General features: G+C 37.2%; 2 protein-coding genes across 8 annotated transcripts in view; one reads left to right on the top strand and one right to left on the bottom strand.

Annotated features, from left to right (window-relative positions):
• The window catches only part of SPC25 (SPC25 component of NDC80 kinetochore complex), a 16859-nt gene extending 7153 nt beyond the window's left edge, over window positions 1-9706 (top strand). For 4 of the 6 annotated variants that reach the window (XM_024756651.1, XM_024756655.1, XM_024756654.1 and 1 more), the window contains exons 5-7: window positions 833-937; window positions 4159-4257; window positions 6025-6436. In XM_024756651.1, coding sequence (XP_024612419.1) covers window positions 833-937; window positions 4159-4257; window positions 6025-6149 — 329 coding nt within the window. In that variant the 3' untranslated portion in view covers window positions 6150-6436. Of the gene's footprint in view, window positions 1-832; window positions 938-4158; window positions 4258-6024; window positions 6437-7189 lie in introns of those variants that run through there. The other 2 variants (XM_024756657.1, XM_024756652.1) reach the window with 2 other exon arrangements.
• A 3902-nt stretch (window positions 9707-13608) lies between these two features.
• The window catches only part of NOSTRIN (nitric oxide synthase trafficking), a 57646-nt gene continuing 45201 nt past the window's right edge, over window positions 13609-26053 (bottom strand). Inside the window, exons 11-16 of one of the 2 annotated variants that reach the window (XM_024756649.1) lie at window positions 23100-23208; window positions 21914-22002; window positions 18980-19105; window positions 17937-18048; window positions 16736-16825; window positions 13609-13832 (exon numbers count right to left, since the gene is read on the bottom strand). In XM_024756649.1, coding sequence (XP_024612417.1) covers window positions 13696-13832; window positions 16736-16825; window positions 17937-18048; window positions 18980-19105; window positions 21914-22002; window positions 23100-23208 — 663 coding nt within the window. In that variant the 3' untranslated portion in view covers window positions 13609-13695. Of the gene's footprint in view, window positions 13833-16735; window positions 16826-17936; window positions 18052-18979; window positions 19106-21913; window positions 22003-23099; window positions 23209-26053 lie in introns of both variants that reach the window. The other variant, XM_024756648.1, reaches the window with a different exon arrangement.

The following is a 26053-nucleotide window of genomic DNA, read 5'->3' as shown; positions in this document are numbered from 1 at the left end:
CGGGCCTCTCACTGTTGTGGCCTCTCCCGTTGTGGAGCACAGGCTCCGGATGCGCAGGCTCAGTGGCCATGGCTCACGGGCCCAGCTGCTCCACGGCATGTGGGATCTTCCCAGACCAGGGCATGAACCCACGTCCCCTGCATCGGCAGGCGGACTCCCAACCACTGTGCCACCAGGGAAGCCCCGTTCACATTTTTTAAAAAGGGTGCTTCTTTTGGATAGGAGCCTTATTTGCCCACAAATGAAATAATCAATTCTAAAATCTCTTGAAAATAGCAAAGTTTGTTTTGTGACTGCTTTTCCTTATAGAGTTTGTGTACCAGTCAACATTATTTTTCTCATCTGCTAAGTATTACTTAGGGAATACTGCACTAAATTTAAAAAAAAATTCTAAACTAGCGTGAAATAAGGCTGACTTCTTGTGAGAAGTAGTTATGTTTAAAGAATAGAATATTTTTCCAGTGAAGCAACTGATATATCTTTGGCTAACCAGGAAAAGCAAAATAGTGTACAAGAAGTCTTTCTATTTCTGTGCTAGTCATGCAAGCCCTTGGCCTATTTATTCATGCTACTTCATAATAAAATAGAACAAAACTTATTCCTCATACTACCTGTATGTATTTTCTCATGCATTTTTTCCTTCCAGCTTGAATGAACAGAAGCCCCTTTTTGCAAATAGGTAGAGATAGAAACTGTAACAAATGTAAATGTAAGCTGATTCATTTGCCTGGCATCATTTTTATAGTTGTTTTTAAGTTTGTTTTAACTAATTAACATTAATTGAATGTTATTTAAAATATTCGATACTCTGTGTCTGTGTTTTTAATCATAGCTATTTCCACTGCTAACAAAGCTAACGAAGAGAGGTTGAAAAGGCTACAGAAATCTGCAGACCTGTATACAGATCGACTTGGACTAGAAATTCGAAAAATTTATGGTAAGTATATTAAATGTAACTAAAACATAGGATATTAGAAAAGTCTGTCTTAAGTAGAAAAGAATTTAAAAAATATTTTCAAGTAAAATAATGGCCACATTATTAACTTTTTAGATAGTAGGAAAAAATTACAAAATTTTTATCACCCTAATGTAATTACTGATCCTTGGTTGTTTATCATCCAGTATTTTAATAAATGTATTTTAGGCATGGTTGGCAACATGCAAATAAGTTTTGTTCCTTGTTCTTACTAGCATTGTATGATTAGTATTTCTCTAATTGCTATAGCCTTCATAATGGTAATTTTTAAATGGTGGTGTACCAATTCGTTCCATAAGTGTAGCATAACTTACTCAAGCATGTCTATTGTTTAACCCGTATTACTCTAAGTTAACATTTGGATTTTACATTTTCCAGTTTTAGAAGTACTGTAGTGAACATAGGTAGACGTCTCCATTTTTTGGACACAATTTCCATGGAATTCCCAGAGATGAATTACTGAGTTAAAGCATATGGATATTTTTGTGGCCATTATGTAAATATGTGCCAATTTACAGAAATATTTATTGTGTTGGGAGTTCCCGAGATTACATTCAGTTTTGGCGATTCACTGGAAAGTTTACAGGACTCAGCAGGGCTCAGATTTCTTGTGGTGAAAGGATACAAAACAAAATCAGCCCAAAGAAAAAAGGCACATGGGGCAAAATCTAGAGAAAACGAGCTTTTCAGACACAAGTTTTTAAGAGTCCTAACCCAGTGGAGTCACACAGGATGTACTTAATCCCTTCAGCATCGAATTGTGACAGTACATGTGAAGTGTTTTCTACCGGGGAAGCTCATTAGAGACTCTGGAAGCTTGTGCCTGGTTTTCCGTGGACTTCACCCCAGGTATCTTTTCCTGTTGCTGATTTTCCTGTATCGTTTCACTGTAATCATAGCACTGAGTATAACCATACGATGAGTCCTATGAGTCCTCCTAGTGAACTTTCAAACCTGTGGTGGTCTTGGGGATCTCTGACACATCAGGCAAGGACCAGCCTTGCAAGCAGGCCTTTTCTGGGGATAGCAGTCTCAGGCCTGCTATGTTAACTCTTCTGTGCAATCTGTCTACAATGTAAAGAGTACCCATTGCATTGTATTTGTGCCAGAATTGTAGTTTTTTTTAAGTTTTTGGTTTTATTTTGGTTTTTAGCAGTTGACTAGATATAATAGAAACTATTTTTTTAAATGCATTTCTTTAATTATTAATGAAAATGTGACCATTTTTTCCCATTGTTTACTAATTACACTTCTTTCTGAGATTGATTGGGCCCTTTATTCATATATCTATTTGCCTTGGTTTTTGTTTTTCTTCCTGTCAGAATGAGTTTTTAATACAAAATATTAACCTTTGCTTAGAGGAGAACATAAGGTCCAGCTCTGAACTTTTGATCCATTGGTCTCTAATTTTATATTCACTGTTATCCTGAGGTGCTTTTTTGTGTTTTGTTTCAAAACCAGTTTTAAAGCTTTAAAATTATTTTTATATTTAAAGTAGAAGTTTCTCATAGTCCTCAAAATCAGGAAATAATGTTTTAAAGAAGAGTCAACACAAATTAAACTCTTCATTTTGCCTAACTGAATATCTTATGAAATCTTTTCTTTGGCATGCATACCTCCCATTACTGTTAACAGTTAAAAAAATCTGGTATACTGACATAATTACTTCACTTTGAATTTAAATGCAAGACAAATTTTTTTCAGTGTTTCTGAAGATTTCTTTTTATAATTAAAAGCATTTTTTATGCTGTAGAGTAAAACTGAAATGCATGTGAATTTCTACTTTGTGGCTGCCATTTTGAATTTCTACTGAGTATTTACTCCTTAGTAAGCATTTGGAGGTCTTTTGAAAAATAGGCTTTAAGTCCAGATAACTGTGTAGAAAAAGTCAAATTAAATTTGTCAAATTATTAAATGACAATAAAAACTTTTTATTGCGGTTAAATATATATAACAGAATTTGCCATTTTAACTCTATTTTATTGTAAAATTAAGTGGCATTAATTACATTCACAGTGTTATGCAATCATTACCACCATCTGTTTCCAGAATTTTTCATCATCACAAACAGAAACTCTGTACCCATTAAATAATTCCCATTCCTCTCTCCCCTCAGCCCCTAACAACGTCTAATTTACTTTCTGTCTACAAATTTGCCTATTCTAGGTATTTCATATAAGTGGAATCATATAATATTTGTCCTTCTGTGTCTGGCTTATTTCACTAAGCATAATGTTTTCAAGGTTCATCTATGTTGTAGCAAGTACCAAAACATCATTCCTTTTTATGGGTGAATGATATCGTGTATGTATACGCCATGTTTTGCTTATGTGTTCATCTGTTGATGGACGCCAGATTACTCTCATCTTTTGGCTGCTGTGAGTAATGCTGCTGTGAACATTACATGCAGTTATCTGTTTGAGTCTCTATTCTCAGTTCTTTTGAGTATATACCGCAGAATGGAATTGCTGGGTCATGTAATTCTTTGTTTAAATTTTTTGAGGAACTGCCAAAGTCTTTTCTACAGCACCTGCACCATTTTACATTCCCACCAGCAACGTACAAGGGCTCCAATTTCTCCACATCTTTGCCCACATTGTTATTTATTTATTTTATTATAGTCATCCTAGTAGATGTGAAATGGTATCTCATTGTAGTTTTGGTTTATATTTTCTCAGTGATTAGTGGTAAGGAGTATCTTTTCATGTGCTTATTGGCCATTTGTATTTATTCTATGGAGAAATACCTATTCAAGTCCCTTTGTCCATTTTTGAATTGGGTTTTTCTTTTTGTTGTTCAGTTGTAGTTCTTTTCATATATCTTGTATATTAAACCCATATCAGATCTATGATTTGCAGATATTTTCTCCCATTCCGTGGGTTGTATTTTCACTCTCTTGATAGTGTCCTTTTAAGGGCAAAGTTTTAAATTTTTTAATTTTGATAAAGTCCAATTTATCTATTTTTGTTGTTGTTGTTGCTTGTGCTTTTGGTCATATTTAAACTACAGTGCATTTCAAAGCTAGTTTGTAACTTGTATGTTTGGAGACATTGGTTAAGTGAATATATGTACTTAGCTATGTAGATATCGATCAGAGATGGAGGTAAGAAAGCTCATCTCCATTGAGAGCTTTGGCACAATAAAATAATTCTCATACTAAATAATTTAATCCCTTTTTTCAGGTGATAAGTTGCAGTTTATATTCACTAATATTGACCCTAAGCATCCTGAGAGCCCATTTATGTTTTCCCTGAGCCTAAATGAAGCGAGGGACTATGAAGGTATGTACTCCTGTCTCTTAACTGGTACTTAAGATTGGCATCCCAGAATGTTATTTGACTTAGAATATAAAGTAATGTGAAGGCAAGTAATATTCCCACAAGCTGTTGCTTTTTTTCCAGTCTTGCTTCTTGGGATATTGTCTTCTAAAGGCAATGAGTATAGTTTTTTTATAGATGTTATCCAGGAGCCTTAATAAGTAACTTTTCTTCAGGATGACACAGTGCCACAGTGGCTAAAAGACTTAAAAAACCAAAGATCACTGCATTTCATATGCAAGTATGAATTGTCCTCTTAGAGAATTTAAAACAAAGCTAAAGCTAATGACTGCCTAAATGTGGATATTGTAAGTTATCTAAGTAGGTGGTTTTAAAAATTGAATGTAAAGTCAGAATGTGATCATTTAACACCCCCACTCCCCCCAAGTTATCCTATCCTGAAAATCCCGAACGTTGATAATTTAGCTTAGTTACTGATTCTGCAGCAGGCCAGAGGGGCTTTGATGCATGGGAAATATATATGTTTGGCAATAGTGTGAACAAGAAGAGAATGGAAATATATTTATCTCTTTTTATTATTCTAAGGCCCCCTTTAAAGTAGTCCTTAACTTATTGGAATTCAGAAAAATGGTTCTTAGCTCTTTATACCTGTGTTCTCATCCTAAAGCGTTTATAGCAGACAGACGCTCAGGTAAACTGCTGAGTTGGCTCCCTGATGTGCTCTAGTGACTCAATTCCTATTCTAATGAAATTTATATTTTAGGAATCTATTTCAGGTACAAGTGTTTGATTTTTTTACTCTATAGGTAAATATCTTCTAATCTGATAATGGGTGCTAAATTTTAAAAAGCAAAGCAAACCCCCAAACCTCCTACCTAGCTTCTCAGTTTTCACCAACTTGGATAGCCTCTATTGCTAGGTAGTGTCACAGTATTTGATAATGTATTAAAATAGAATCTACAGTATCAATTTTGAACCAAGCACTCTTTGCTATTCTTTCTCTGCTTTGGTCATGGGCATTGTTTCCTAAGCAGTCTCTACCAAAGAGCTGGAAATCTGATATGGTTGAATTTCTTCTCCTTGGACAAAGGTCAAGATTGACGGTAGAGAAAGTTGGATCATTCCTTTCCTTTGACCACTTTTACTGGAGACTTGCTCCCAGTGTGTACCAGCTGGTGCAACTGCATTCGAGGGTCATATTGTTCTTTGTCTTTTGAGTCTCATTTGATTACTAGGCCATGTAAATACCACTTTGGGAATAGCAACCACATTTTCTAATGACCCCCATTTCACTTGTAAAACTTCAGGTATTTCTTTCTACAGCTGTAAGTTATTAAGGGTTGCCATTGAAAGTTGTTCTTTTTTTGATCCAGTGACCAGAAATTCGAATTGAGGCCAAATTTTGCAGAGAAAACTGACAACAGTTCAAAAAAATATTGTTAAAATATTTTAAATAGTTAAAACAAAATGTATGGGAAATGGCATGCTGTTCTGTATCTCTAAGCTCTTCAATCCCTTGATTACCTTCTGTTTAAATTTAAAGCAAGATTATATATAGTACGTAACATTTGAATATTTAGAGATTAAACAAAGGAAAGGTCTAAAAGACAGGATACGAAAATCAGGTAAGTGTATCTATCATTCTATGCTGAAAGCATTTCAATAAAATGGAATTGAAATGGCTTGAATCAGATGAGAGCATCTAAGTTAGAAATATTTCTCTTCTATTAAAAAACTCATTCAAATTTCCTTTTTTTCCCCCCATTCTAGTGTCAGATAGTGCTCCTCATCTTGAGTGCCTAGCAGAATTTCAAGAAAATGTAAGGAAGTCCAACAATTTCTCGGCTTTTCTTGCCAATGTTCGGAAAGCTTTTACTGCTATTGTTTATAATTAATGTATAAATAGTATATAAAAACCGTTATCCTATTGTGTTTCTCTTTTTAAAAAAGGTCTCATTATTTGTTGTTTGTCTATAATCCGTTTGTATTTTTGTAACATTTCTGTGTGCTATTTCTGTAAATTATTTAAATTAAAATCTTAGGAAAGAAGATTTATAAAGTCAAGCTTTTGGAGGTCATGGACCAGTAATAATAAAAAATGAGGGGGTGTGGGCCCAACCTAAGGTTTGCAATTTTTAAAATGTACTTAACAAAATAAATATTATTATCCTAATATCATAAAGGAAAGAATATTTTTATCTTAAACCAAGTGGGATCTACAGTTAAAATAAAGGACAAATCTTTACATCAGAAGAAGATTGGCAGTATTCTAAAATGTCTTTTAGAAAAGAATCTAATTTTGAAAATCCAAATATAGAAAATTTATAACCAATTTTCATCTTATAATATTTATACTGGTTAGTTGTGGTCTGGATACAAATTTGCCATCTTTGGAGTCTATTCAATACGAACTAGAACTCAATCAATTTCTAAGATTTCATTTTTGTCACCATTCTTTCTTTATAAATTTGGTTGTATTTAGGTCTGCTGGCTTTAGTGGAAGGCACGTACACACCTCTCAGGATATCTTGGGCATACCTAAAAGCCATGGAGCAGTGGCCTTCGTGCTTTCAGCTACTGCTGTCTTCTTACAGTCTGGGAAAAGTTTAGACCAGTTGTCTAGTTAGGGTTGGAGGGAGTTTCAGAGCACTCTCCCTCAGTGGCCTCTCATGCCTAGGAAACCCAGGTCTGGAGGTAGATTAACCTCGAAAACTGAGCTAAGAGTAGGGATGTTGTAGTTCTCTAAATGGAAATAGACACTACATGTTTAACAGAAAAAAATAGCAGATGACTACTATAGGGAGTACATATTTACTGCTTGAAATATATTCTCAAGGAACAAACAGAACTTAAGAAAAGGTTTTCATTCATTGAAACTAGAGGAAAACCATGTCTCATACCAAAAATTCTTGATACAATGTTTTGAACCATACAGCGAGAAGGCACGAGGCATTGATTCTGAAAGATCCTCTTCAGCTGCAAGTTAGAGAAATGAAGACGGGGGATGAGAGACTAAATGGGTAGCTCCGCACTTCGGTCCATTTCTCCTCAAGGACCACCATTCTTCACTTCTTCTAACTGGGGTGTGGAGGTAGGACAAGACCTCTGAATGAGGCCACATAGCAGGAAAGTCACAAAAGGATAGCATAGGAACCAGTTTTGCAGCTGGGATCCAAGGTCAGACGTATGAATAAAGTTCACTCTCATACCAAACAAAGGGCCTTAAGCCATAGAAATTTATATCAATTTTTTTTCTCACCTGGAAAGTTGATTCATTCTAAAATTGGAATTGGGAATTCGTTAGGGCAGGCCACCTTAGAATAATAGTTAGTACTTTCTTAACTCTTCTTATGTGCCCAGCACTGTTCTAAGCCCTTTACAGATGTCACCTCATTTATATTCCCTCAACAACCTGTGAGGTAGGTACTATCCATAACCTAGTTCTACAGATAAGGAATCCAAAGCACAGAGAGTGTAAGTAACTTCAAGTCAGATAGCTGGGAAGTGTTAGAGTTGGGATTCAAACCCAGGCGGCAGTCTGGCACCTAACCCATGAACTTCACCTAGACTCTACCTTATGCCTTTCTATGCTATATTGCAGAGGAAGTATGTGAAGACAGAGTTCTTAACAAAGATTCTATACAAATTTGAATTTTTTTTTGTTTTTTGTTCTTTTTACAAATTTGAATTTTTATAATATAATTTTGCTTTTTTGTTTCTATAGAAGTATAATGATTAAGAAAAAAAAAGGGGGAATATGTTTTGTCTGGATCCTTAGTACCTGGCCTTCAGAACCCAAGTGACTCATTGAGAACCATCTCTAGGTATTCAGACTGCAGTTACCAACCCAGGTCTTTATGGAAATGGTGGATGGAGGACTGTTGACTTATGCGTAAGTCTTTATCTGTTCAATCAAGTATAAATGCCCTAATTTTTGAGGTTTGCTCTGTGCCAACCTAGGAATATTCTGGAGTCAACATTATTAGTATGTTAGCTTAAATTTTAAAGTTTGATACATTATGAAAATTGCGCTTTGAATACATGTGAAAGGTAAACCAAGCTATTCCATTAAATTTGCTCTATCCATTTTATTTAGGATGCTATGTTGTAAATAAGAAATAATACTTTTAAGCATTTACAGTCTTCCTGGTACGGAAATAAAGCACAAGATACATAGATAAGAGATTTTCTTAAATGGGAAACAAATGCACACAAGTAGTAAAACTGAACTAGAATCCAAATCGGGTGGACTAACGTATTCCACATTTTGTAATAAAATGGAACAACAAGCCCTCTAAAATTAAACTCAATCACTAATTAAGTTAAAAAAACAGAATCAGCACAAAATCTGCTAAAATGTACTGCTAGTGGATTTAAAGTTTTGATTTCCCAGCTAATGAGGATTAGAATGTGTTGCTTCTCTTCCACTTCAGAGGATTCTTGTACAGAGACAATTAGTTATATTTTAATTTGTGTACCGTGACAGTGAAGTGCCTAGTATCACCCTAGCATAGTATCTAACACATAGTAGAAGCTTAGTAAGTATTTGTTAATGTCGAACACATTTCTAGACTCAATATAGGATTATTTAATGGGAAATTAAAATTACATCTTTGAAAAGGAGCTGACTTGTTCAGTAATACCTACAGGCATGTTGCTGAGATGTCCAGAAATTCTTAGAAGGTAAAGATATTTCTGCAGGCAATTCTTGACTAAATGACAAAGCTAATTGAGAATAAGACTCTTTCTGAATAAAGACAAGGGTTTCATCTAAGTAGAAAGAGAGTCTGTCAGTTAAGTAAGTAAACTGGAGAGTATATGAGCTGTTTAAATCAGCTCCTTTCTTGGTATTGTTAAACATACTGTAGTGTGAAGTGTGAACAATGTATGGTGAAATATGTGAAGAATGTTTGGAGTTTAGACACATGTTATCATTTTCCCTTAGCAACCAAGCAAGCTGGAAGTAGCTCCTGAAGCTAAGGTCCAACAAAGGGAAAAACTTCAAGGATGAAGTTATTTTACTCAGTTGGATAGATTTTTACAAAAATTCAGAAAGTGGCAATATTTGAGATCAAATAAATGTGATCTGTATAATGGTAAATCTTTAATACTCTTTTTTTGTGTGAAAAATTCTGCTTTCCGGCCCCAACATTGGTAATGTAGAAAGATTTGAGGATTAAGATGTGGTCCAGTCTTTGCTCTACTATTAAAATTGATACATGATGTTAGGCAAGTCATTTAATCTTCTGAGCATCAATTTTCTATCAGGCCAGACTGCACTATGTGTAGTTTCCCAAACTTGCTGTTTTCTTTTTTGTTGACCAGGCCAAGAAAGTTTTCGTCTATTTTCAGTTAACTAAAAGTAATTATCATGAATGTTTGTTGGATTTTATCATGTTTTTCTGTATCTTTATAGATTTTCATCTTGTATCTGCTAATGAGGAGATTTATATTAATAGGCTTAAAAAAGAAGTTGAATTAAACTTGCCTTCCTAGAATAAATCCAACTTAGTCATGGTGTGCAATCCTTTTAGTTTTGTTTTTAATAACGTTGGATTCAGTTTGTGAAACTTTTGTTTTAAATTTTTACATCTATAGCCATGAATTAGATTGGCTTTTAATTTTCCTTTGTATAAACTTCATGGGATGCTGGAGTCACAGTTATCCTAGGTCCTAGACCCTTGAAAATAGTTGAGATGTGTTCCTTTTTTTCTGTTTCCTCAAAAAGTTTGAATAAGACTTCCTGTTTTTGAACTCACATATAAAACTATGTGGGCCTGTGTTTTCTTTGTAGGAAGATGTTTTTAGAATGCTTGTTAAATTTTTTTAATAGTTACTGAATTATTCAGTTATTCTATTTCTTCCTGAGTTTTGATAAGGCATACGTTTTTGAGAAGTTTATCTCTTTTGCTGACATTTTTTGCAAATTAATTGGTATAAAGTTGTTGATAATATATAATTTTAGTTTTTGATATCTACTGCATCTGTAGTATGTCTACTTTTTCCTTAGAAGTAATATTTATTTATGCCTTTCTTAATTTTGCTAGAGGTTTGCTCAGTTGATTAATCCTTTCAAAGAACCAATGGATAGCTTTGTTCAACCCCTTATTTTGTTTTATATTTCATTAATTTCTGATCTTTTTCATTTCTTTTATTTGCTTTAGGTTGTTTCTGATGTTTTCATAAATTCATAATTAGGATGCTTAATTCATTAATTTTAGCCTTTCTCCTTTTTCTTATAGTACTTTTTTTAAGCTGCTTTCCTGAAACTACAGGTTTTAATACGTAGTAACTTTCTTATTTTTTATTTCTAACATTTAAAATTTTCCATTAAGATTTGTTCTTTGTCCATGTGTTATTCAGAAGTGTGTGCGTGTGTGCACATGTGCATTTGTATGTGTGCAGGGACACATATATATGTGTTCTCCAAACACACAGGGTTTTTTCACGTAACCTTTTCTTAATGATTTCTAACTTACCTTGTGGTCACACAGTTTCTAGAGTCTTACTTTGTGGCCTCATATGTAATCAATTTTTTACGTGTGTATTTTCCAGGGGTTACGTGCAGTACTTTCTTATCTGCCCGCAGCCTCCACCTCCTCACCCTTCCCACTTGCCTGACTCCTGCTCAGTTTGTACTTTCCCTGACTTCCTTGATCCTAATTAATGCCCCTCCTAAATGTTCTCATAACCTTCTTGATATACTCCTATTATAGCATTTATCACAGTGTATTGTGTTTACTGGTCTGTTTCCCTTTCAGAAGAGAGACTAAGGGCTCTCTGAGGAAAAGGGCTCATTGTCTTTTTAGTATTGAAGGGACAGAGTGATAGTGCCCCAGCCACTCTGTATGGTAACTTCTGTTCGCCCTTCAAAATCCCACCTTCTCCTGATCCCCTGCCCCCAGGCCCATCTTCCCTGAGTTAGACATTTTTCCTACTAACATTGCCACAGGCAATGGGATGTGTTGTTATTTTGATTCTCCAAATTAGGCTGATTACCCCCAAGGCCATCAAGACTTTGCGGAGGGGAGACTTTTTCTTGGAAGCTGGAACAAAGTTACATTATGTTCCAATTACTAATCAGTTAAAGCCTGAAGATACTGTACAATAAAATTTAACCCAAACTAAATATTGTATTACTTTTTGATGGATCCAAATGGATCATAATATTCATTGTGAATATTAATTATTATGAGTAATTGAAAATGCAAAAAAAATTAATCTTTCTGGTTGACAGGATAATGGTTAGTAAGCTTTTACTCTACCTGAAAGAAGACAGAGTAATGCTTTTGATATTTTTAGTGAAAATCTGGCTCAGACTTCCCTCTACTGCCTATATTTCAGGTTGTTAATGTTGCTAAAAACTTCCTGACATATGAAAACTGCCTAGTGGAGTATAATTAAGAAAGCCCAGTTAAATAAAAGTTCAAAAGTATTCATATTAAAAGTTATTTTAGTCTCTGTGGAAGACTTGGGCACATCATTATTCTTACCAATATGCACTTAATTTTTACCTAAATCTAAGGAGTACCATCCGTACCTGTCCTGCCAGAAAGTTCTTCCCCTTCTAAAAAGATATCCAAGTCTGTTATCCCCAACAATATTTGTATTTTTATTTGGTTTAAGACTATAGTATTTCTTTGAAGTTTAAAAATTACATATCACAGATGCAAAAAGGATTTGCAGCAACATTTTAAACGAGGAAAACCATTTATGTCTTTACAAAGTAAAACTGCTTTATGAAGAAAGAGAGGCCCCCCTTCTTTGAAAATTACTTCCAAAGAGTTTCAGGGCCCAACCACCATTATCACCACTTTCTCTATACAAATGATCGAGTGTAGGCTACAGTCAATTGCTATACAATTTTTTATCCATCAAGGCTTAATGGAAAGAAGTCAGATGAAGAGGAAATGTAAATTCAAAATCTCAGTTCATGGTCTAATGGCCAGTTATTCAGCCTACTTTCTACGTGTGGAAAGTCTTCATTAATACACCATTAAGGATGACGTTAAAACTTCTGATCTGTTCTAGGCTGTAAGTTATGTCTCACATAACAAATTTTACTTGTGCTCCTTCGGGTCTGAGATCTGTATCTATAAATATCTCTATGTGTTAGTTATATCCTGCTATAGGAGTGTAATGGTGCAGAGTATAAAAAAATATATGTACCTTGGTTTGAAAATTTCCTTTATGAAAATATAAAATTTGACAGGATAAAAAAAATAAACAGAGGTAGGGGGCAGGAGAGTAACAGAATGGGTTTTAATTACTCCTTTAATGCCAGACTGTCTATTTGGCACAAAAGTAAATCTGCCCAGATGTATTATCATCAGTACCTTGACCTTCCATTCAATGGAGAGTGTGGTCTCCAGACTGACTTAGGTCATTTTCTGAAAGATGCTGCTGTACCACTTCTCTTCATTCTAAAATGTTCCCCTCGGGAAGAGTTTGGGATCTGCTCTCAGTCTCAACCTTTTCCCGTTATAGGGCATTTGAGGAAGCAGCATAAATCTCTCTAAATTTTCCATATTGACAAGTAAATGCTAGTTTCTAGAACTTTCCATCCAAACTAGAGACTCATTAGCACTTAAAGTGTCTTTCACTAGGAAGTTGCTTAGGGTATTCCTTTCATCGTGACCTGGAAGGGAAGTGCAGAATTCCTGGTTTCTGAATTGGCGTATGAAGTTTCCAACTGGGCAAGGAGGCATGAAATTTCTGGCACTGTCTCCTTCCTAACCTTTTCCTATCTGCCTTGCTCTCATCCTCTGATCCCCAGCCGTCTCTGGCACACACTTGACCTCACTCTAAGAGCAGTTCTGGCTCAGGATGGTACTCCATTCTACCCTGAACTCCTCTGCCTGGTACATGGTCCTCGTCTACCACCCTCTCTTCCGACCACGCTGCCTCTTTGCCTTGGCTCCTGGTCCTTTATTTTAACGTCCTTAACCTGGGTCTGTCTCACTGGTGCCTTGCCTGCCTGTCTCTGCTAAGCTCCTCTTCTTGGACTTGATCTGTGTTCTCCCCCATCTCCCTGACACTGCTTGACCTCTTGTGGGCCTGCTGTGGCTATTTCCACCCAAGACCTCAGGAAAAAAGACATCTGTGTCCTAATCTCTGTTGTGCTACCAGAAGACTGACTTCAGGCTGAACTGCCCTGGACTCAGTTTTCTCTCTCTCTCTGAGCAGAGGCTGTATTAGGTTGTCTCTAGGGTCTCTTAGAATTAGAAAACTCTAGGAGCCATCAGGCCTCTTTCCCACCTCCCTTTACTCTCAGTCTTTTGACTCTGTTTCAGAGAACTAAGTGCAAAGCACTGTGACATGCAGGTCACATCACCATCACCCAGTTAGAAAGACAGAAGATCACAGCATTTGTCTTTATTATTACAATTGCACCACACTGTATAATTTATAGGGTGTAAGGCGATGCCTTCAGAATCTTGCTTACGCTTGTGAAGATGTGTCCCCGGCATTTGAAGGGAGTTCCTCCACATAAGCAGCAGGAAAATGGCCTTTCTTTCCCTTTAAAGAACCAAACCACCATCCTTCATCTTTCTTCTTGTGTATAGTCACAATGTCACCTGTAAAAATGCACATACATATAGTTAAACAAGTGGGTTTCTGCACTTAAGCATGTGCCCGAGTCTGATGAGTAAGACAGTTTTTAAGGAGATCCTGCTTTCAAGGAGTTACTTGGTAGCATCATTTTTCTGCATGTGATTCAGATGAAGCAAAATTTATTGACCACCTCTGCACGAAGCAGGCAGAATGCAGAGAATATTAGAAAGAGTAAGGTAATGGACAAGTTGTGCCATAAAATAGTTTGATTAAAAACAAAATCGCTTTGGATCCTATGTCCTCGTGCTGCCTGGCTCACTTTGGATAGAGGTGATGGGTCATCCCCAAACTCTTTCTTGGTGTCTGTGCTTTAAGGGTTCCTCATGTTGGTGGCCAAAATAGTTTGGTGTGTTGACTACTAAGAGTATGTCTCAAGCTTCCAGACTTTTCTTTAGATCGAGGCAGCTTCTCTCCATTATATGAGCCAGCTTCAGAGTCCAAAGTTCCAACTCACAGCTTTGCATGACAATATAACTCCCTATTCAACAATGTAGATAATTTGAATAAAATATCAATTTGAGGAAAATACTCCTTTAAAGCAGTGATTCAAATAAACAGAATTCCTAGGAAACCCATGGCTCTTCTCTAATTCTCTATTAAAAAGAAAAAAAACACATTATTCCCTGTCTTGTAAGAGAGAGTCCTTTCTCTCTGGCTGCTTCCTGTACATCAAAGTGGAAATATCCACTTCCTTAAGGATCCAAGAGCTACTTGATCTTTAAGCATCACCATGAGGTCATTTTCAGTCTTTCTTTCTTTCATTCTTCTCCCCAGTAATTTTCTTTCTAAGGCAAAGGAGACCATTGATCCCCCTTCTATCTCTCCTTAGTCACATCACTATTTATTCTTGCAGGAGATCATTCTCAGGCTAAGGTCTCCATCTAATGAGTTCTCTCAGGTCAGTAGATTGACACAGCCTACTATCGGAATTCAAACGAATAACTTAAAATTTTATCACCAGCTTCCCCAAGCCTCCAATGAACTCGTTCCATTTAAAGAACCCACAGGATATAATGTATAAGTAGGCTTTGCAACCAACAGAACTGAAGACAAGATGATCAATTTGTGTTAACTATGTAACTCAGACTCAGGACCCTGGGTTCTAGGTGGCATCTGGGAAGTGTGTTTTAATTCATATGGAAAGTGGGAGTACTGCATTTCATTTACTCACTGGTGTAGGTAGCCTTAGGATGACATGATGAGTAACGAACTGACTTCTATAATACTGAAAACTTTTAAATTAAAGGCAACATTGATTTAAGATGCATGCAGGAGAGAGTCTACTTTCCTTTTTTCTTGTCTTTACTTATGTCTGAGCTACAAGGAAAAGTAACTGCCTGGAGAACTCTGACTGGCAAACTGAAAAGGAAGCACCTATAGTGCTTCTTTGAACCTATAGCAGATACATGGTATCCCTGTTGTTTGGCTGCAAAATCCATCTCAACTTTCTGTTGGTTCTGGGCACCATGTCCTGGTCATGGATTATAAATTTTCTCCTATGACCCAATTCTTTCTCACTAACCATTTCATTTCCAGATCCCTGCCTTAGCTTACCATCCAAATGTGGTTGATAATTGGACACACAGAGAAAGTTGAGGCTGGTGACTTTTTCTTGTTTAATAATCTTGGGGTCTACACCATCCATTATATAATAACCTTTCCACGTTAAACAAAAATCTGTGACACAAAGAAGGGGGTCTGATTCCTTTAATTGGTCATAAAACCCTTTTTTGAGAGAGAAGTGTGAGAAATATTAAGCTGGGAGTCCTTTGACCGGGTTTAGAACTGGCACTTAGACTAAGCCATGAGAGGAAGTCACTTCACATTCTTGTATGAGTAACTTTTTGAAAAGGAAAAAGGTGGGGCTACCTCTCTGATAACTTTCCATTACTGACGTTCTACCCCAATGGAGCACTGTGATTAAGAGCGTGACTCGGAGTTTCTGAGACCAAATCCTGTGCCACTACTGCTGGTGACTTTAGCCAAAGTACTTAACCCTTCTGTGCCTCAGTCGCCTCAGTCATAAAATGGGCATAAATAATACCAACCTCAAACGTTTTTTAGGAATATTAAATTGGACAATGTGTTTGGAGCAATGTCTGGCACCTAGTAAACACCAAATATGTGTTAGCTGTTTTTATCATGTGAGCTTTCTTTTTGATGTGCTTTATCTTCTAAGAAGAGTGATTATAAACCTGAACTGCTTTGACCTGGTAATAACTTTTTTTTTTCCATAGAAAACAATTTTATGGTTACCGAAAGGGAAGGGGAGTGGGATAAATTAGGAATTTGGGATTAACATATACACACTACTATATATAAAAGAGATAAACAACAAGGACCTACTGTATAGCACCTGGAATTATATTCAATATCTTGTAATAGCCTATAATGGAAAAGAATCTGAAAAAGAACGTGTATGTGTGTGTATATATACAGATGTATACTTATATATGTGTGTATATATATCTATACATGTATACACACATAAATATATACATGTATATGTAACTGAACCACCATGCCATACACCTGAAAATAACACAACCTTGCAAATCAATTATACTTTGATAAAAAATTAATATATAAGAGATATTCATTTGGTTAAGAGTAATACATATCCTTGTTTTTAAGACAAACTGCAATTATTTATTTATTTATCTTTGTTCTTCAGCAAACATCTAAGAGGGAAGAAGAAACCAAAGAATAAGTAGTCAGTCAAATAATAGATTTGAACTTAGTCTGATAACAGCCAGGCTATGAATGCATGACCTGGTAATAACTTTTAACGCTAAGACAAGAGTTTTATTCAAGTTAAAAATTTCAACATGGGAAGGCAATTCAACTATTTGAGAATGATTCTTACCTTTTTCCAAATTCAATTCATCATCTTGCCTGGCTTGGAAAGAATATAAGGCCTTGCAGAGACCGTTGCCGAGCTGGGTCACACCGGAGGCTGAAAGTTGGATCAAGTTATAATGACTAATGCTGGGTCAGTAGGCAAGATGAACATGGTGGGAAGTGGTCTAGTTTTTCAGCCGTGTAGTGCAGAGCTTAAATATACTGAAATCTTCCCAAAAGGAAAGTTTATAATTGTATATAACATTCACTCTTTGATTCAGTAACCATTTCTGATGTACATACTATGTGGATGAACTGTGTATATTACATAATCAAAAGCTCTAACATAGAAAGTAAGTCTGGACAAAAAGTTACTGTAGTAGTAATGACAATTTTAAATTGTTTCCCACGTGAACTTAATCAACATCAGTTAGCTAAGCTGTGTGGTAACTGTATTCATGTTTTGGAAAACCAGCAGCAGTTTTGCCAATCAGGAATAGATAGGAGAAACTTGGAGCAGGTGCTTCCTCCATCATCCCAAGGTACTTAGGGAACTGTTTCTCAAACAATGCAACCACGAGTCTTTAACATACCATGTGGACTACAATGGCCTGTGTTTGATTGAAACTTTTTTGCCAAGTTCTAATCAAGAATCTAGAGAGTCAATGTTATGGTAACTATAGTTGAACAATGACAGATGACGGGTGCTTGCGTGTGTGTGTGTGTGTGTGTTTGTGTGTGTGTGTGTGTGTGTGTGTGTGTGGAAAGGTAAAAGGCAGTGGGGGCGTGGATGGAAAATGACTAAGTCAGGTGGCTGAACACAGCGGGTGGGTAGGCACCGTGTTTCCTGAAAAGAGGTTGGGATTTGCATGGCCCTTTGGAGGAGTCTGTGGAGACAAAACTGTAGAGTCCTCCCAATGTTTCCAGGCTGAATGTGTGGGCAGCAAATTGCAGGCTGTCTGAATAACATGGATGCCAGTGACTGGAGGTACCTTCTCATATTAGAGAATTCTTTTCCCAACCCTCCAATCTTCTTGAGTCCTTCCCACCTTTTGGATTACATTTGCACAGAAAGCTACACATTTTAACAAATTAATCAGTCCTAATTGAAACGTAAATTTCTTTGAGCCGATTTATGTCAATGTGGCTCTGAAAATAAAATATAATTTTGGCAATGTGCTTTACTGATAGGATCCAGCCCCAAATTATTCTGGGCATGAGATTACCTGTAGATGAAGAACTTGGAATTCTCTGCCCACCAGAAGATGACCTGCTCACAACATTCTCTAATCTCTTTGTCAGAAAAGGCCGAGATATTTTTACAGAACTATGTGTCTGCTGCTGTTTGAATAGTTAAAAAAAAAAAAAAAGTCATTTTTTACAACATTGTCATCAAAAGTATTTGCGAAAAGTAACTATCCTGCAGCTGTTTTCCTCAGGAATTTGTTTTTCAATTGTTGGGAGGAGGGTATAAAGAAAAAATTCAATACATTCCTAAACCCTACTCTAGCACATTCTTGTTTCTGAGACCTTAATATTTTCAGAATTAGACAATTACCATATTTTATAGCCTGTATTTGCAATTCTGACCTGTACCCCTAGGCCAAATAGTAACATTTCCAGCATTACTTCTACAATTTCAACTTGGTTTTAAAGCAAGTGAAATGATCATGACTCTGTGTCAATGACTGAGACCCTTTTAGAGCTTGAGTCTCTTGGAAAGAAAACTGTCCCTTCATCACAAGGTGGTTACAGCTCCCTCTTCTTGTAGGAAATGGAAAACAGCTACCTGTGTATATTCACACGCTCATCAATTCCTAGAGTGTAACACTGGGAAAATTCATGTGTGTGTTTTTTAAGTTGTGCATACGCATTCTCTGCATTATGTACTATGTTAAATGGATGAGACTACCGCATATCACAAAACCTTACAGTTTAGGTCTGTATGAATGCTAGGATTTTGATTAATAGAAAATTTTACTATAACAGCACGTTCAAAGGATAAAGTGAGAAGTATGAGAAGGAAGAAGGAACCCAAAGTGTTTTTAACTCATTAATTTATATATGAATACAAAGCATGTATTCATTTGTGTTTAGCTCTTGTTACTGTGCTCAAAAAATAAATAAATGTATCTTAAAATTGTGCAGCTGGGGATCTGAGCATATGGCATATATAACTCGTCACAGTCTTTTTGGCCTGTTGCTGCCTTAAGCCATTCCACCCAGCAAGCCCAGTCCAGAAATTACAGCCAACCTCTTAAATGCTTACCTTTTCTTTCCACTTGAAGATGGAGTTACTACAGACATGGCTGGGTTGAGGTCTTTGCTCAAGTTCTGCTAAGACGGATGACAGTTTATAGGCGTTTGCTTGCAAAAGCTTTAGTTTCAAGTTATTCTGTGGATACATCATTTGACCATATGAGTAAACTAGAAAATTTTGAGGCATAACTGCGTGGGTAAAGGGATATCAGGATAACTTCCAAAATGACAAAGAGGTCCAGAAAAATACACATTCAACTCATTTGCAACTCATGCAGAAAATGCTGAAGAGAGAAAAACAATGGACACTTTAAGTAGTCTAGAGGAAAGCCTTAGTTGTTGAGTGTGTCGTATTCTAGACCCTTGTAAATAAGGTAAACCAGAAACCTTGATGGGTATATTACTCAGCATTTTGTGGCAATGAATCGCTTTACTCGAATTTCTGCTGAGCAATGAGGTAGAGAATAATAAGTGTTGATTGCAGAAGGTAGGCTTTCGGAAGGCTTTGAAGAAAGGCAATGGTGCCATGGGCACTTAACATAAAGAACAGAAGTGAACTCATCAATAGAATCAAACTAAAATGGTGTGAGTCAGGGTTTTGTTGTTTATGTTATTGTTTCTTGAAGAGGTGAGGTCTTATATTACCCAGAAAGTCTGCAGTAACACTTCTGGAAACTAGAAACCATATTCTGGGGTATTTGAATATAAAAATAAAGACTGAAACTAAAGCTATTCTCCTAGTCTCTCCTGTTCTGATTTGACCTTGAGCTAGAAACTTTATAATGACTTCTCTGTCAAGTTGTAAATCAAATCATAGAATCTAAATATTGGAAGGGGTCTGCTTATCCAATCTTCTCCTCACCATTGTCTCTCCCTTTTCCACACCTCCCGCCTGGGGGTTCCTAATCCTAACATCCCGGCCAGGGGGTCATAGCCATGGACCAAACACCTCCAATCGATGGGGAAGGGCTCTAATCCTTGGAACAATCCACTGCATGGTGGGCAGGCTCAGCTAGGATGAAAGCAAAAGCTCCCCCATAGCTTCTAGCCTTAGATCTAGTCTGCACTTGAGAGCATCACAGATGAAGTCTCTCTGCTCTGTGGTGCTCCTGCCGGTATCCAAAGACAATATCTGCGCTAAATACCTCCAGTTTCCACAACAATTTCTCAGAGAATATGGCTTGCCAACATTCTTGCTTCAAATATAGCACTTCAAGGACCAAGAGTCAATGAATTAGGAAGAATTTCTGCGAAACAGAGCTTCTCCCTGCAAGAAACCTTCTCTGCGTAACACAAAATCAGTCTACCACTATCACGAGTTTCCTTCCATTAGAGGCAGATGCGCGTGACCGAATTACACGGATATTTGGCACCTACTATTTGAAGGCTCCATCACTAGATCATAAACACCATAAATTCAGGGGTCAGATCATCTCCCATCTTGCATCCTCCACTGTGTGAATCAGGCCAGTTGTGTACCAAGATGATCCTAATAACGTGTTCTATGTCAATGACAAAATTTTATGCAAGAACCCATAGAAATAAACTTAAATCTTAATGCCATCATAAAACGCTCCATATGACTTTCTTTTGGTAAATATCATTTACATCGAATTAATTAACTAAACATTTTATGCTGTCACAGAAAATGTCTAACAGCCTGCTTTATAATTTTATAAAAATTGTAGCCATATGTCACTGCAAGGATATTAGACCTCTGTTCCCAAGTGAACAGAATTCAGGCCTGTCTTTTCACAGAAAGTGTCAGGTTTATTTCTGCAACACCACCTCCATTAAAGGAAGCTGCTAAAAAACAGATAAACTGTACCTGGCTGCATCTGTCTACTTTTACCAAAGAACTATTGAAATTGCTCATTTGGACAGAATTATTAGGTACCTACTTTTACAAGAGAGTTGTTTAGACTACGTGCAAGGTAAGGAAAGCTGGTTCAGCTTCCTGGATCCTTCAAAACATTGATAAAATTTTGATCTCTTCCTGAATTCTTCTCAGATTAACCGCAGTCAACTTCCTCTCCAATCACAGCAGAAACCCTGTATCTTGTACACATAGGTCATAGTATCTGTTCATTTTTATTCCTGTTTAAAATTCATGGGCCTTTACTAACTGCCCTTATAATGTGGGTTCTTCTGAAGAGGCTGCATTGCCCACAAATCCCAACAAATGTCTCGGGGCTGCCGCAGTCCAGCCTTTCAGCAAAAAGGCCCGGAGGTGCCTCTCCCTGCCCTCCGCTGACAGTATGTCCCCCTTCCTTCAAAACAACCTTGGCCTCTGAAGTCTTTTTCCTTGTTTCCCTGGAAGCTCTTGCCTCACACCCCAGTCGGCCATCTTCCTTCTGTGCGGCCACATCTCTCCTTTCCCCTGTTATACTCGGAAGACCCTGATGTTAGCTCAAGGATGAATGGAAAACAGCATCTCAATGATAATTACCAGGATTTCAATTCTCCTCTGTGCCCTGTGCTAGCATTTTCTAAATAATGCATCATCCTCACAAAACCCCTTAGGTAGCAACATCCCTCTTTAAAGATGAGAAAACTAAACTTGTCCCAGGTCCCTGTAAAAGGCAGAGCTAGATGCAGGCCTCTCTGAATGCAGACGCTGTGTTTTTGGTCACATCTGTTAACTGGAGTAAAGTACACATGGTCTTCAGACCTTAATTGAATGATTCTATTTGGGGGAATTCTATTTTAGGCACTTTTTTTTCCCCCCTGGGAGGACACTAAATCAAACATTTCTAAGTAGCTGGATTTTTCCAGATTCCTCAAACCACTTGTCAAGGAGCTGAGTGTACAAGCTCTCCGCCTAGACTGTTGTATGTCATGAGAAAGGAAAGGCAAACAGAGGTCAAATGGTCCAGAAAACAAGCATTCCCAAAATAGCTCCTTCATCATTAAATCTAGGAAATGGCATTCTGCAAATGTTTACCTCGTCCATTAAGGCTGCTGTGCTTTTTTGGCTCTCTGTGTCTGAGAAGCAGGGGTGGCTGGAGTATGCTTTCAGCATTCGTTCCAGGCCTGAAAGTGAAATAAGGCTGTCAGTCTCTGTTCCTCTGGTCCTAGTGGGACACAACTGGCAGGTGGTTATACTCGGAGGGAGCCTGAGCCCAGAAGTGATGCCGGGAGCATTTCCCAAATGGCTGGGGCTGTTTCTGTGTGTAGTTGTTACTAAATTTTACTGAATGGGTGACCTGTACCTTCATTTAATGGGATTTGAGAAATGCTGGTGCTTAAGGAGTCTTGATTGTTATTTTTCAAGATGAGATTTTGCATCTTCCTTGTTGACCCATTCCATGGTGGATTCCTAACATTTACCGCCATGTTAAGCTCTCCTCCACTGATATTTACATTTCTAAACATTTTGCTCTCTTGGATTTCCTATCACGTATTACATTGCAACAGGGTTCTCTGGTCCACATAAAATAAGCTCTACATATCAGAATCATAAAAGTGGAGTTGTTTTTATTACCTGTAACACTTTAGAGCTGCTTCACGTTCTCACATACCTAACGTCTAAGTATAGGATTTAATTTGAATGACTTTCACATCATTCAGGAAGTTAGTTTAAAAAGAAACAAACACGTGGTGATCATTCTGTAATGTATAGAAATACTGAATCATTATGTTGTACACCTAGAACTAATGTAGTGTTGTACGTCAATTATATTTCAATTAAAAAAATTTATATAACTTAAAAAAATTTAAAAACCTATTAGCACCCCCCAATAGAATAAAATAAAATAATATGGGGGAAATAAATAAATAAACACAAGAAAATGAAAAGCCTTGTACACAGGAGGTTTACTGTCTTTTAAACCAAACGAATTGTCCCTCATATCAGCCAATTTCAGGAACACTGTAAAATGCTACACTTCCGGAAATGGTGGTATAGTACTTGTATAGATCTCACAGACCAGAATGTCATTTTCAATTTTTTTTGCTCTCTCCTTGCTTTTTCATTTTTCTTTATTCACACAAATTAGGTTTTATATTTGGTCTTTTAAATGAGATGATCTCTGCACCAGTCAGCAAAAGCAGAATCACCCTAACTCTGGATGAAACCTCCGAGTAGAATACTTTCCCTTACCAGGCCAGTCAAAGACGTAATTACACACCTTCCTGGTCTCGTGAGGCTTTTTCAATATCTTTTTGCAGTCTCAACAGTTTTGACTTTATTGAAGATGCCTGTCGCTCTTTACTCATTGCATTTTTAGGATCTTCTTCCTTTAGGAAAAAAAAAAGGAAGTTTAACAATTTAAAGGGAAAAAAGTAAGAGTTGCTACTCCTAGTTGCACTGAGACTTTCACTGACTATTCAATTTTAACTTGATGGAAGAAAAAAGTAAAAAAAAATCAAAGCAGGGTAACCTCTGGTTTTCTACAGATTGGTCTACCTTTTCTAGACCTACTGAATAAGACAGCTCCGCGTTTACAACTTGTAAGTGTATAGCTGAGCACTTCCTTTAATAGATAAAAATTGCTCTTGGAGGGTGAACGTTACTATGGCTATTTCATAGGAGCATGAGGCTCACCAAGGGAAGGGGCATGAAAGCTTCAAGGAGACTAGCTGACTTAACCAGCACATTCCAGTTGAGGGGTAGGAGGGCAAAGGGCACGCCTTGCAGGAGAAATGGCACAAGCAAAGGACAGAGGCAGAGTTGTGTGAAATGTATGGGGAACAGTAAACAGACCAGTTGCTTGAGCAAATGTAGTGGAAGAAAAAACTGTCTAAGTAGTTTAGGTCAGATTTTCAGGCTGAAGTAGGGATTTTATCATGTAGGTTATGAGAACCATTAACAATAGCAGAGCTTTCATATACATTATTTCCAGAGTTGAAAGAAAAAAAAGGATGTTAGGACACAGTTTAAATGCCTAGTAACAAGTCAAAGCAAATATCCTACAGTGATATGCAACTTAAAATGATTAAAACCTTTATGTGAAAAAAAAAAAAAAAGGATGTTAGGGTCAGGTTGGGAGGTGGCTGAACATAAGTGCAGTAGATGGACAGAAACCTTGGAGAGAGAGGGAAAACTGATGACTGAAGATGGAAGTACAGGAGTCAGGACTTATCTGGTAGGAAGGAGAAAAGCGAGGACCCTGAATATTGGTGGAGAGATTAGCTTTAGATAGACTGTCCTGAAGAAAGAGAAGAGAAGATTTAGAGCAAAGAGAATAATAGCCTTTACAAAAATATAATGTAGAGACTAAAATATTTAATATACATACTGTGTATTATATATTATAAAAATTTTCTCTATATCCTTTATTACATGTGACTCTTTGTGATTCTTATAACAACTCAACGAGATTGGTTTTATTTTCCCCATTTTACCTGTGACACTCAGAAATAAATGAAGGCCCAAGACGAAACAGCTAGTAAGTAATTACTGATGAAACCCAACTCCTGTGACTCCCAATTCTCCACCAGAGTCCACTCCTTCACATGTCTGCCTGAGGCTGAGGCCCAAGCTGACGTTACCTCCGCAGGTGAGCTCCGAGTGAACTGCAAGGATGCTTCAGTCCAACCCTCAGTCCTTCCTTGCTGGAGGAATGCACCTCATAATCTGACTCTCATGCCAGTCCAAGACTTCATTTGGTTTCTTTGGGGATGCCTATATTGTTCACAAATGTATTTCCACGGATAGATCACTACTGGATCAACTTGAGACAGATTAAACTGCCGTCAGTAACTTTCTTAAATTTGTCCTTCTCTTCCAAAAATTTGTCAGAAAGAAGATCAAAACCAGAGGAGGCATTTAAACTGCAGATACAATCTTTTGAACATGGCCTTTACAGTCACCTTACAAATATTTTTCACACTAATCACCAGCCCTCCAATATTCACATTCAGATAGTTCTCCTGTCTTACCCTCGTCCATGTAAATTTCATAGCACTCTATAAAAGCCAGTCTACACTTATTGCCAATGACTATAAAGTCAGATTTTTGGAGGTGTTTTGCTTTAAGAATATTAGGACAATCCTATTCACCCATTTGGAGATACAGTCCATTCTCTTAGACAACAGATACATAGTTGTTAGTTCTGGTGCACTGAAATTTCATAGAAACCAAAAATTCCCATGGGCACATCAAATAAGATAAACCATTGTGGCTACTTCTTTACATTTCAATAGGAGCTTAGTCAAATTTTCAAGGAGAATGACCCTTATTTTATTGACAGGTTAGCTGATAGAGGCATTTTTACAAGAAAGTAATAGATATATTTTATTGTACATTTTCCCATCTCAGGGATCACCTACACGGTTTGGAAGAAAAAAAAAAAGGTACTTTCCCCATGTAATCAAATCTTCCTTTCCACTTCCATCTCCACCTTTGTTTCTGCTTTAACAGACATTGCTATTGCTAATTTGCTTTGCCTTTGCCAGGGTCGGAAAAAAAGATTCAATTAAAGAAACAGCCGGCCACTTATTGCTGTTTAGATGGTGGGAAGGAGAAAGCCGGTCAGAATTCATTATTGTGCCAGATCTAACTGCCTTCCCCTCTCCCCTCATCTCTTGTTCCCTGAGTGGGGGTCCTGGGATGTTGGTGTTGGCTATACTTTTACTCTTATAGGAGGACATGACCAGTGGTCCAGTTTTACACAGAGAGAGGGGTGAGCCTCCCAGACTGGACCTTGGAAGTCTGAGTGAAATACAGCAGAGGGCCCAAGAAGGAGCAACCAGGAGTTTTTTCCTGCAGATTTGGGTAATTAATGATCAGCATCTAGAACACTACAATTAAAAGTAACAAGAAGGGAGTGAAGGACAAAATCTTTGAGGCATGACCTGACCCAAGAAGATAAAGAATTTAGCCCAAGAGAGCAAACAGGCAAGATGTCTGGGCTCTGACCAGGGACACTGATCAGTTTTTAGCAAGGAAGGTCATGTGATAGTAGAATCACCTAAATGTCCTCAAAATAAGCCTCTGGAATGGCAATTAATTTATGACAAAGGAGGAAGAATATACAATGAGAAAAAGCCTCTTCAAAAAATGGTGTTGGAAAAAAAAAAAAAAAATGGTGTTGGGGGTTTCCCTGGGGGCACAGGGGTGGGGGGTCCGCCTGAGGATGCA

Source organism: Neophocaena asiaeorientalis, unplaced genomic scaffold, assembly GCF_003031525.2.
Source record: "Neophocaena asiaeorientalis asiaeorientalis breed wild unplaced genomic scaffold, Neophocaena_asiaeorientalis_V1.1 scaffold6, whole genome shotgun sequence".
In the NCBI taxonomy this organism is placed as follows: domain Eukaryota; kingdom Metazoa; phylum Chordata; class Mammalia; order Artiodactyla; family Phocoenidae; genus Neophocaena; species Neophocaena asiaeorientalis.
The sequence above is the reverse complement of the archived record's forward strand: the minus strand, read 5'-3'. Positions and strand labels throughout refer to the sequence as shown.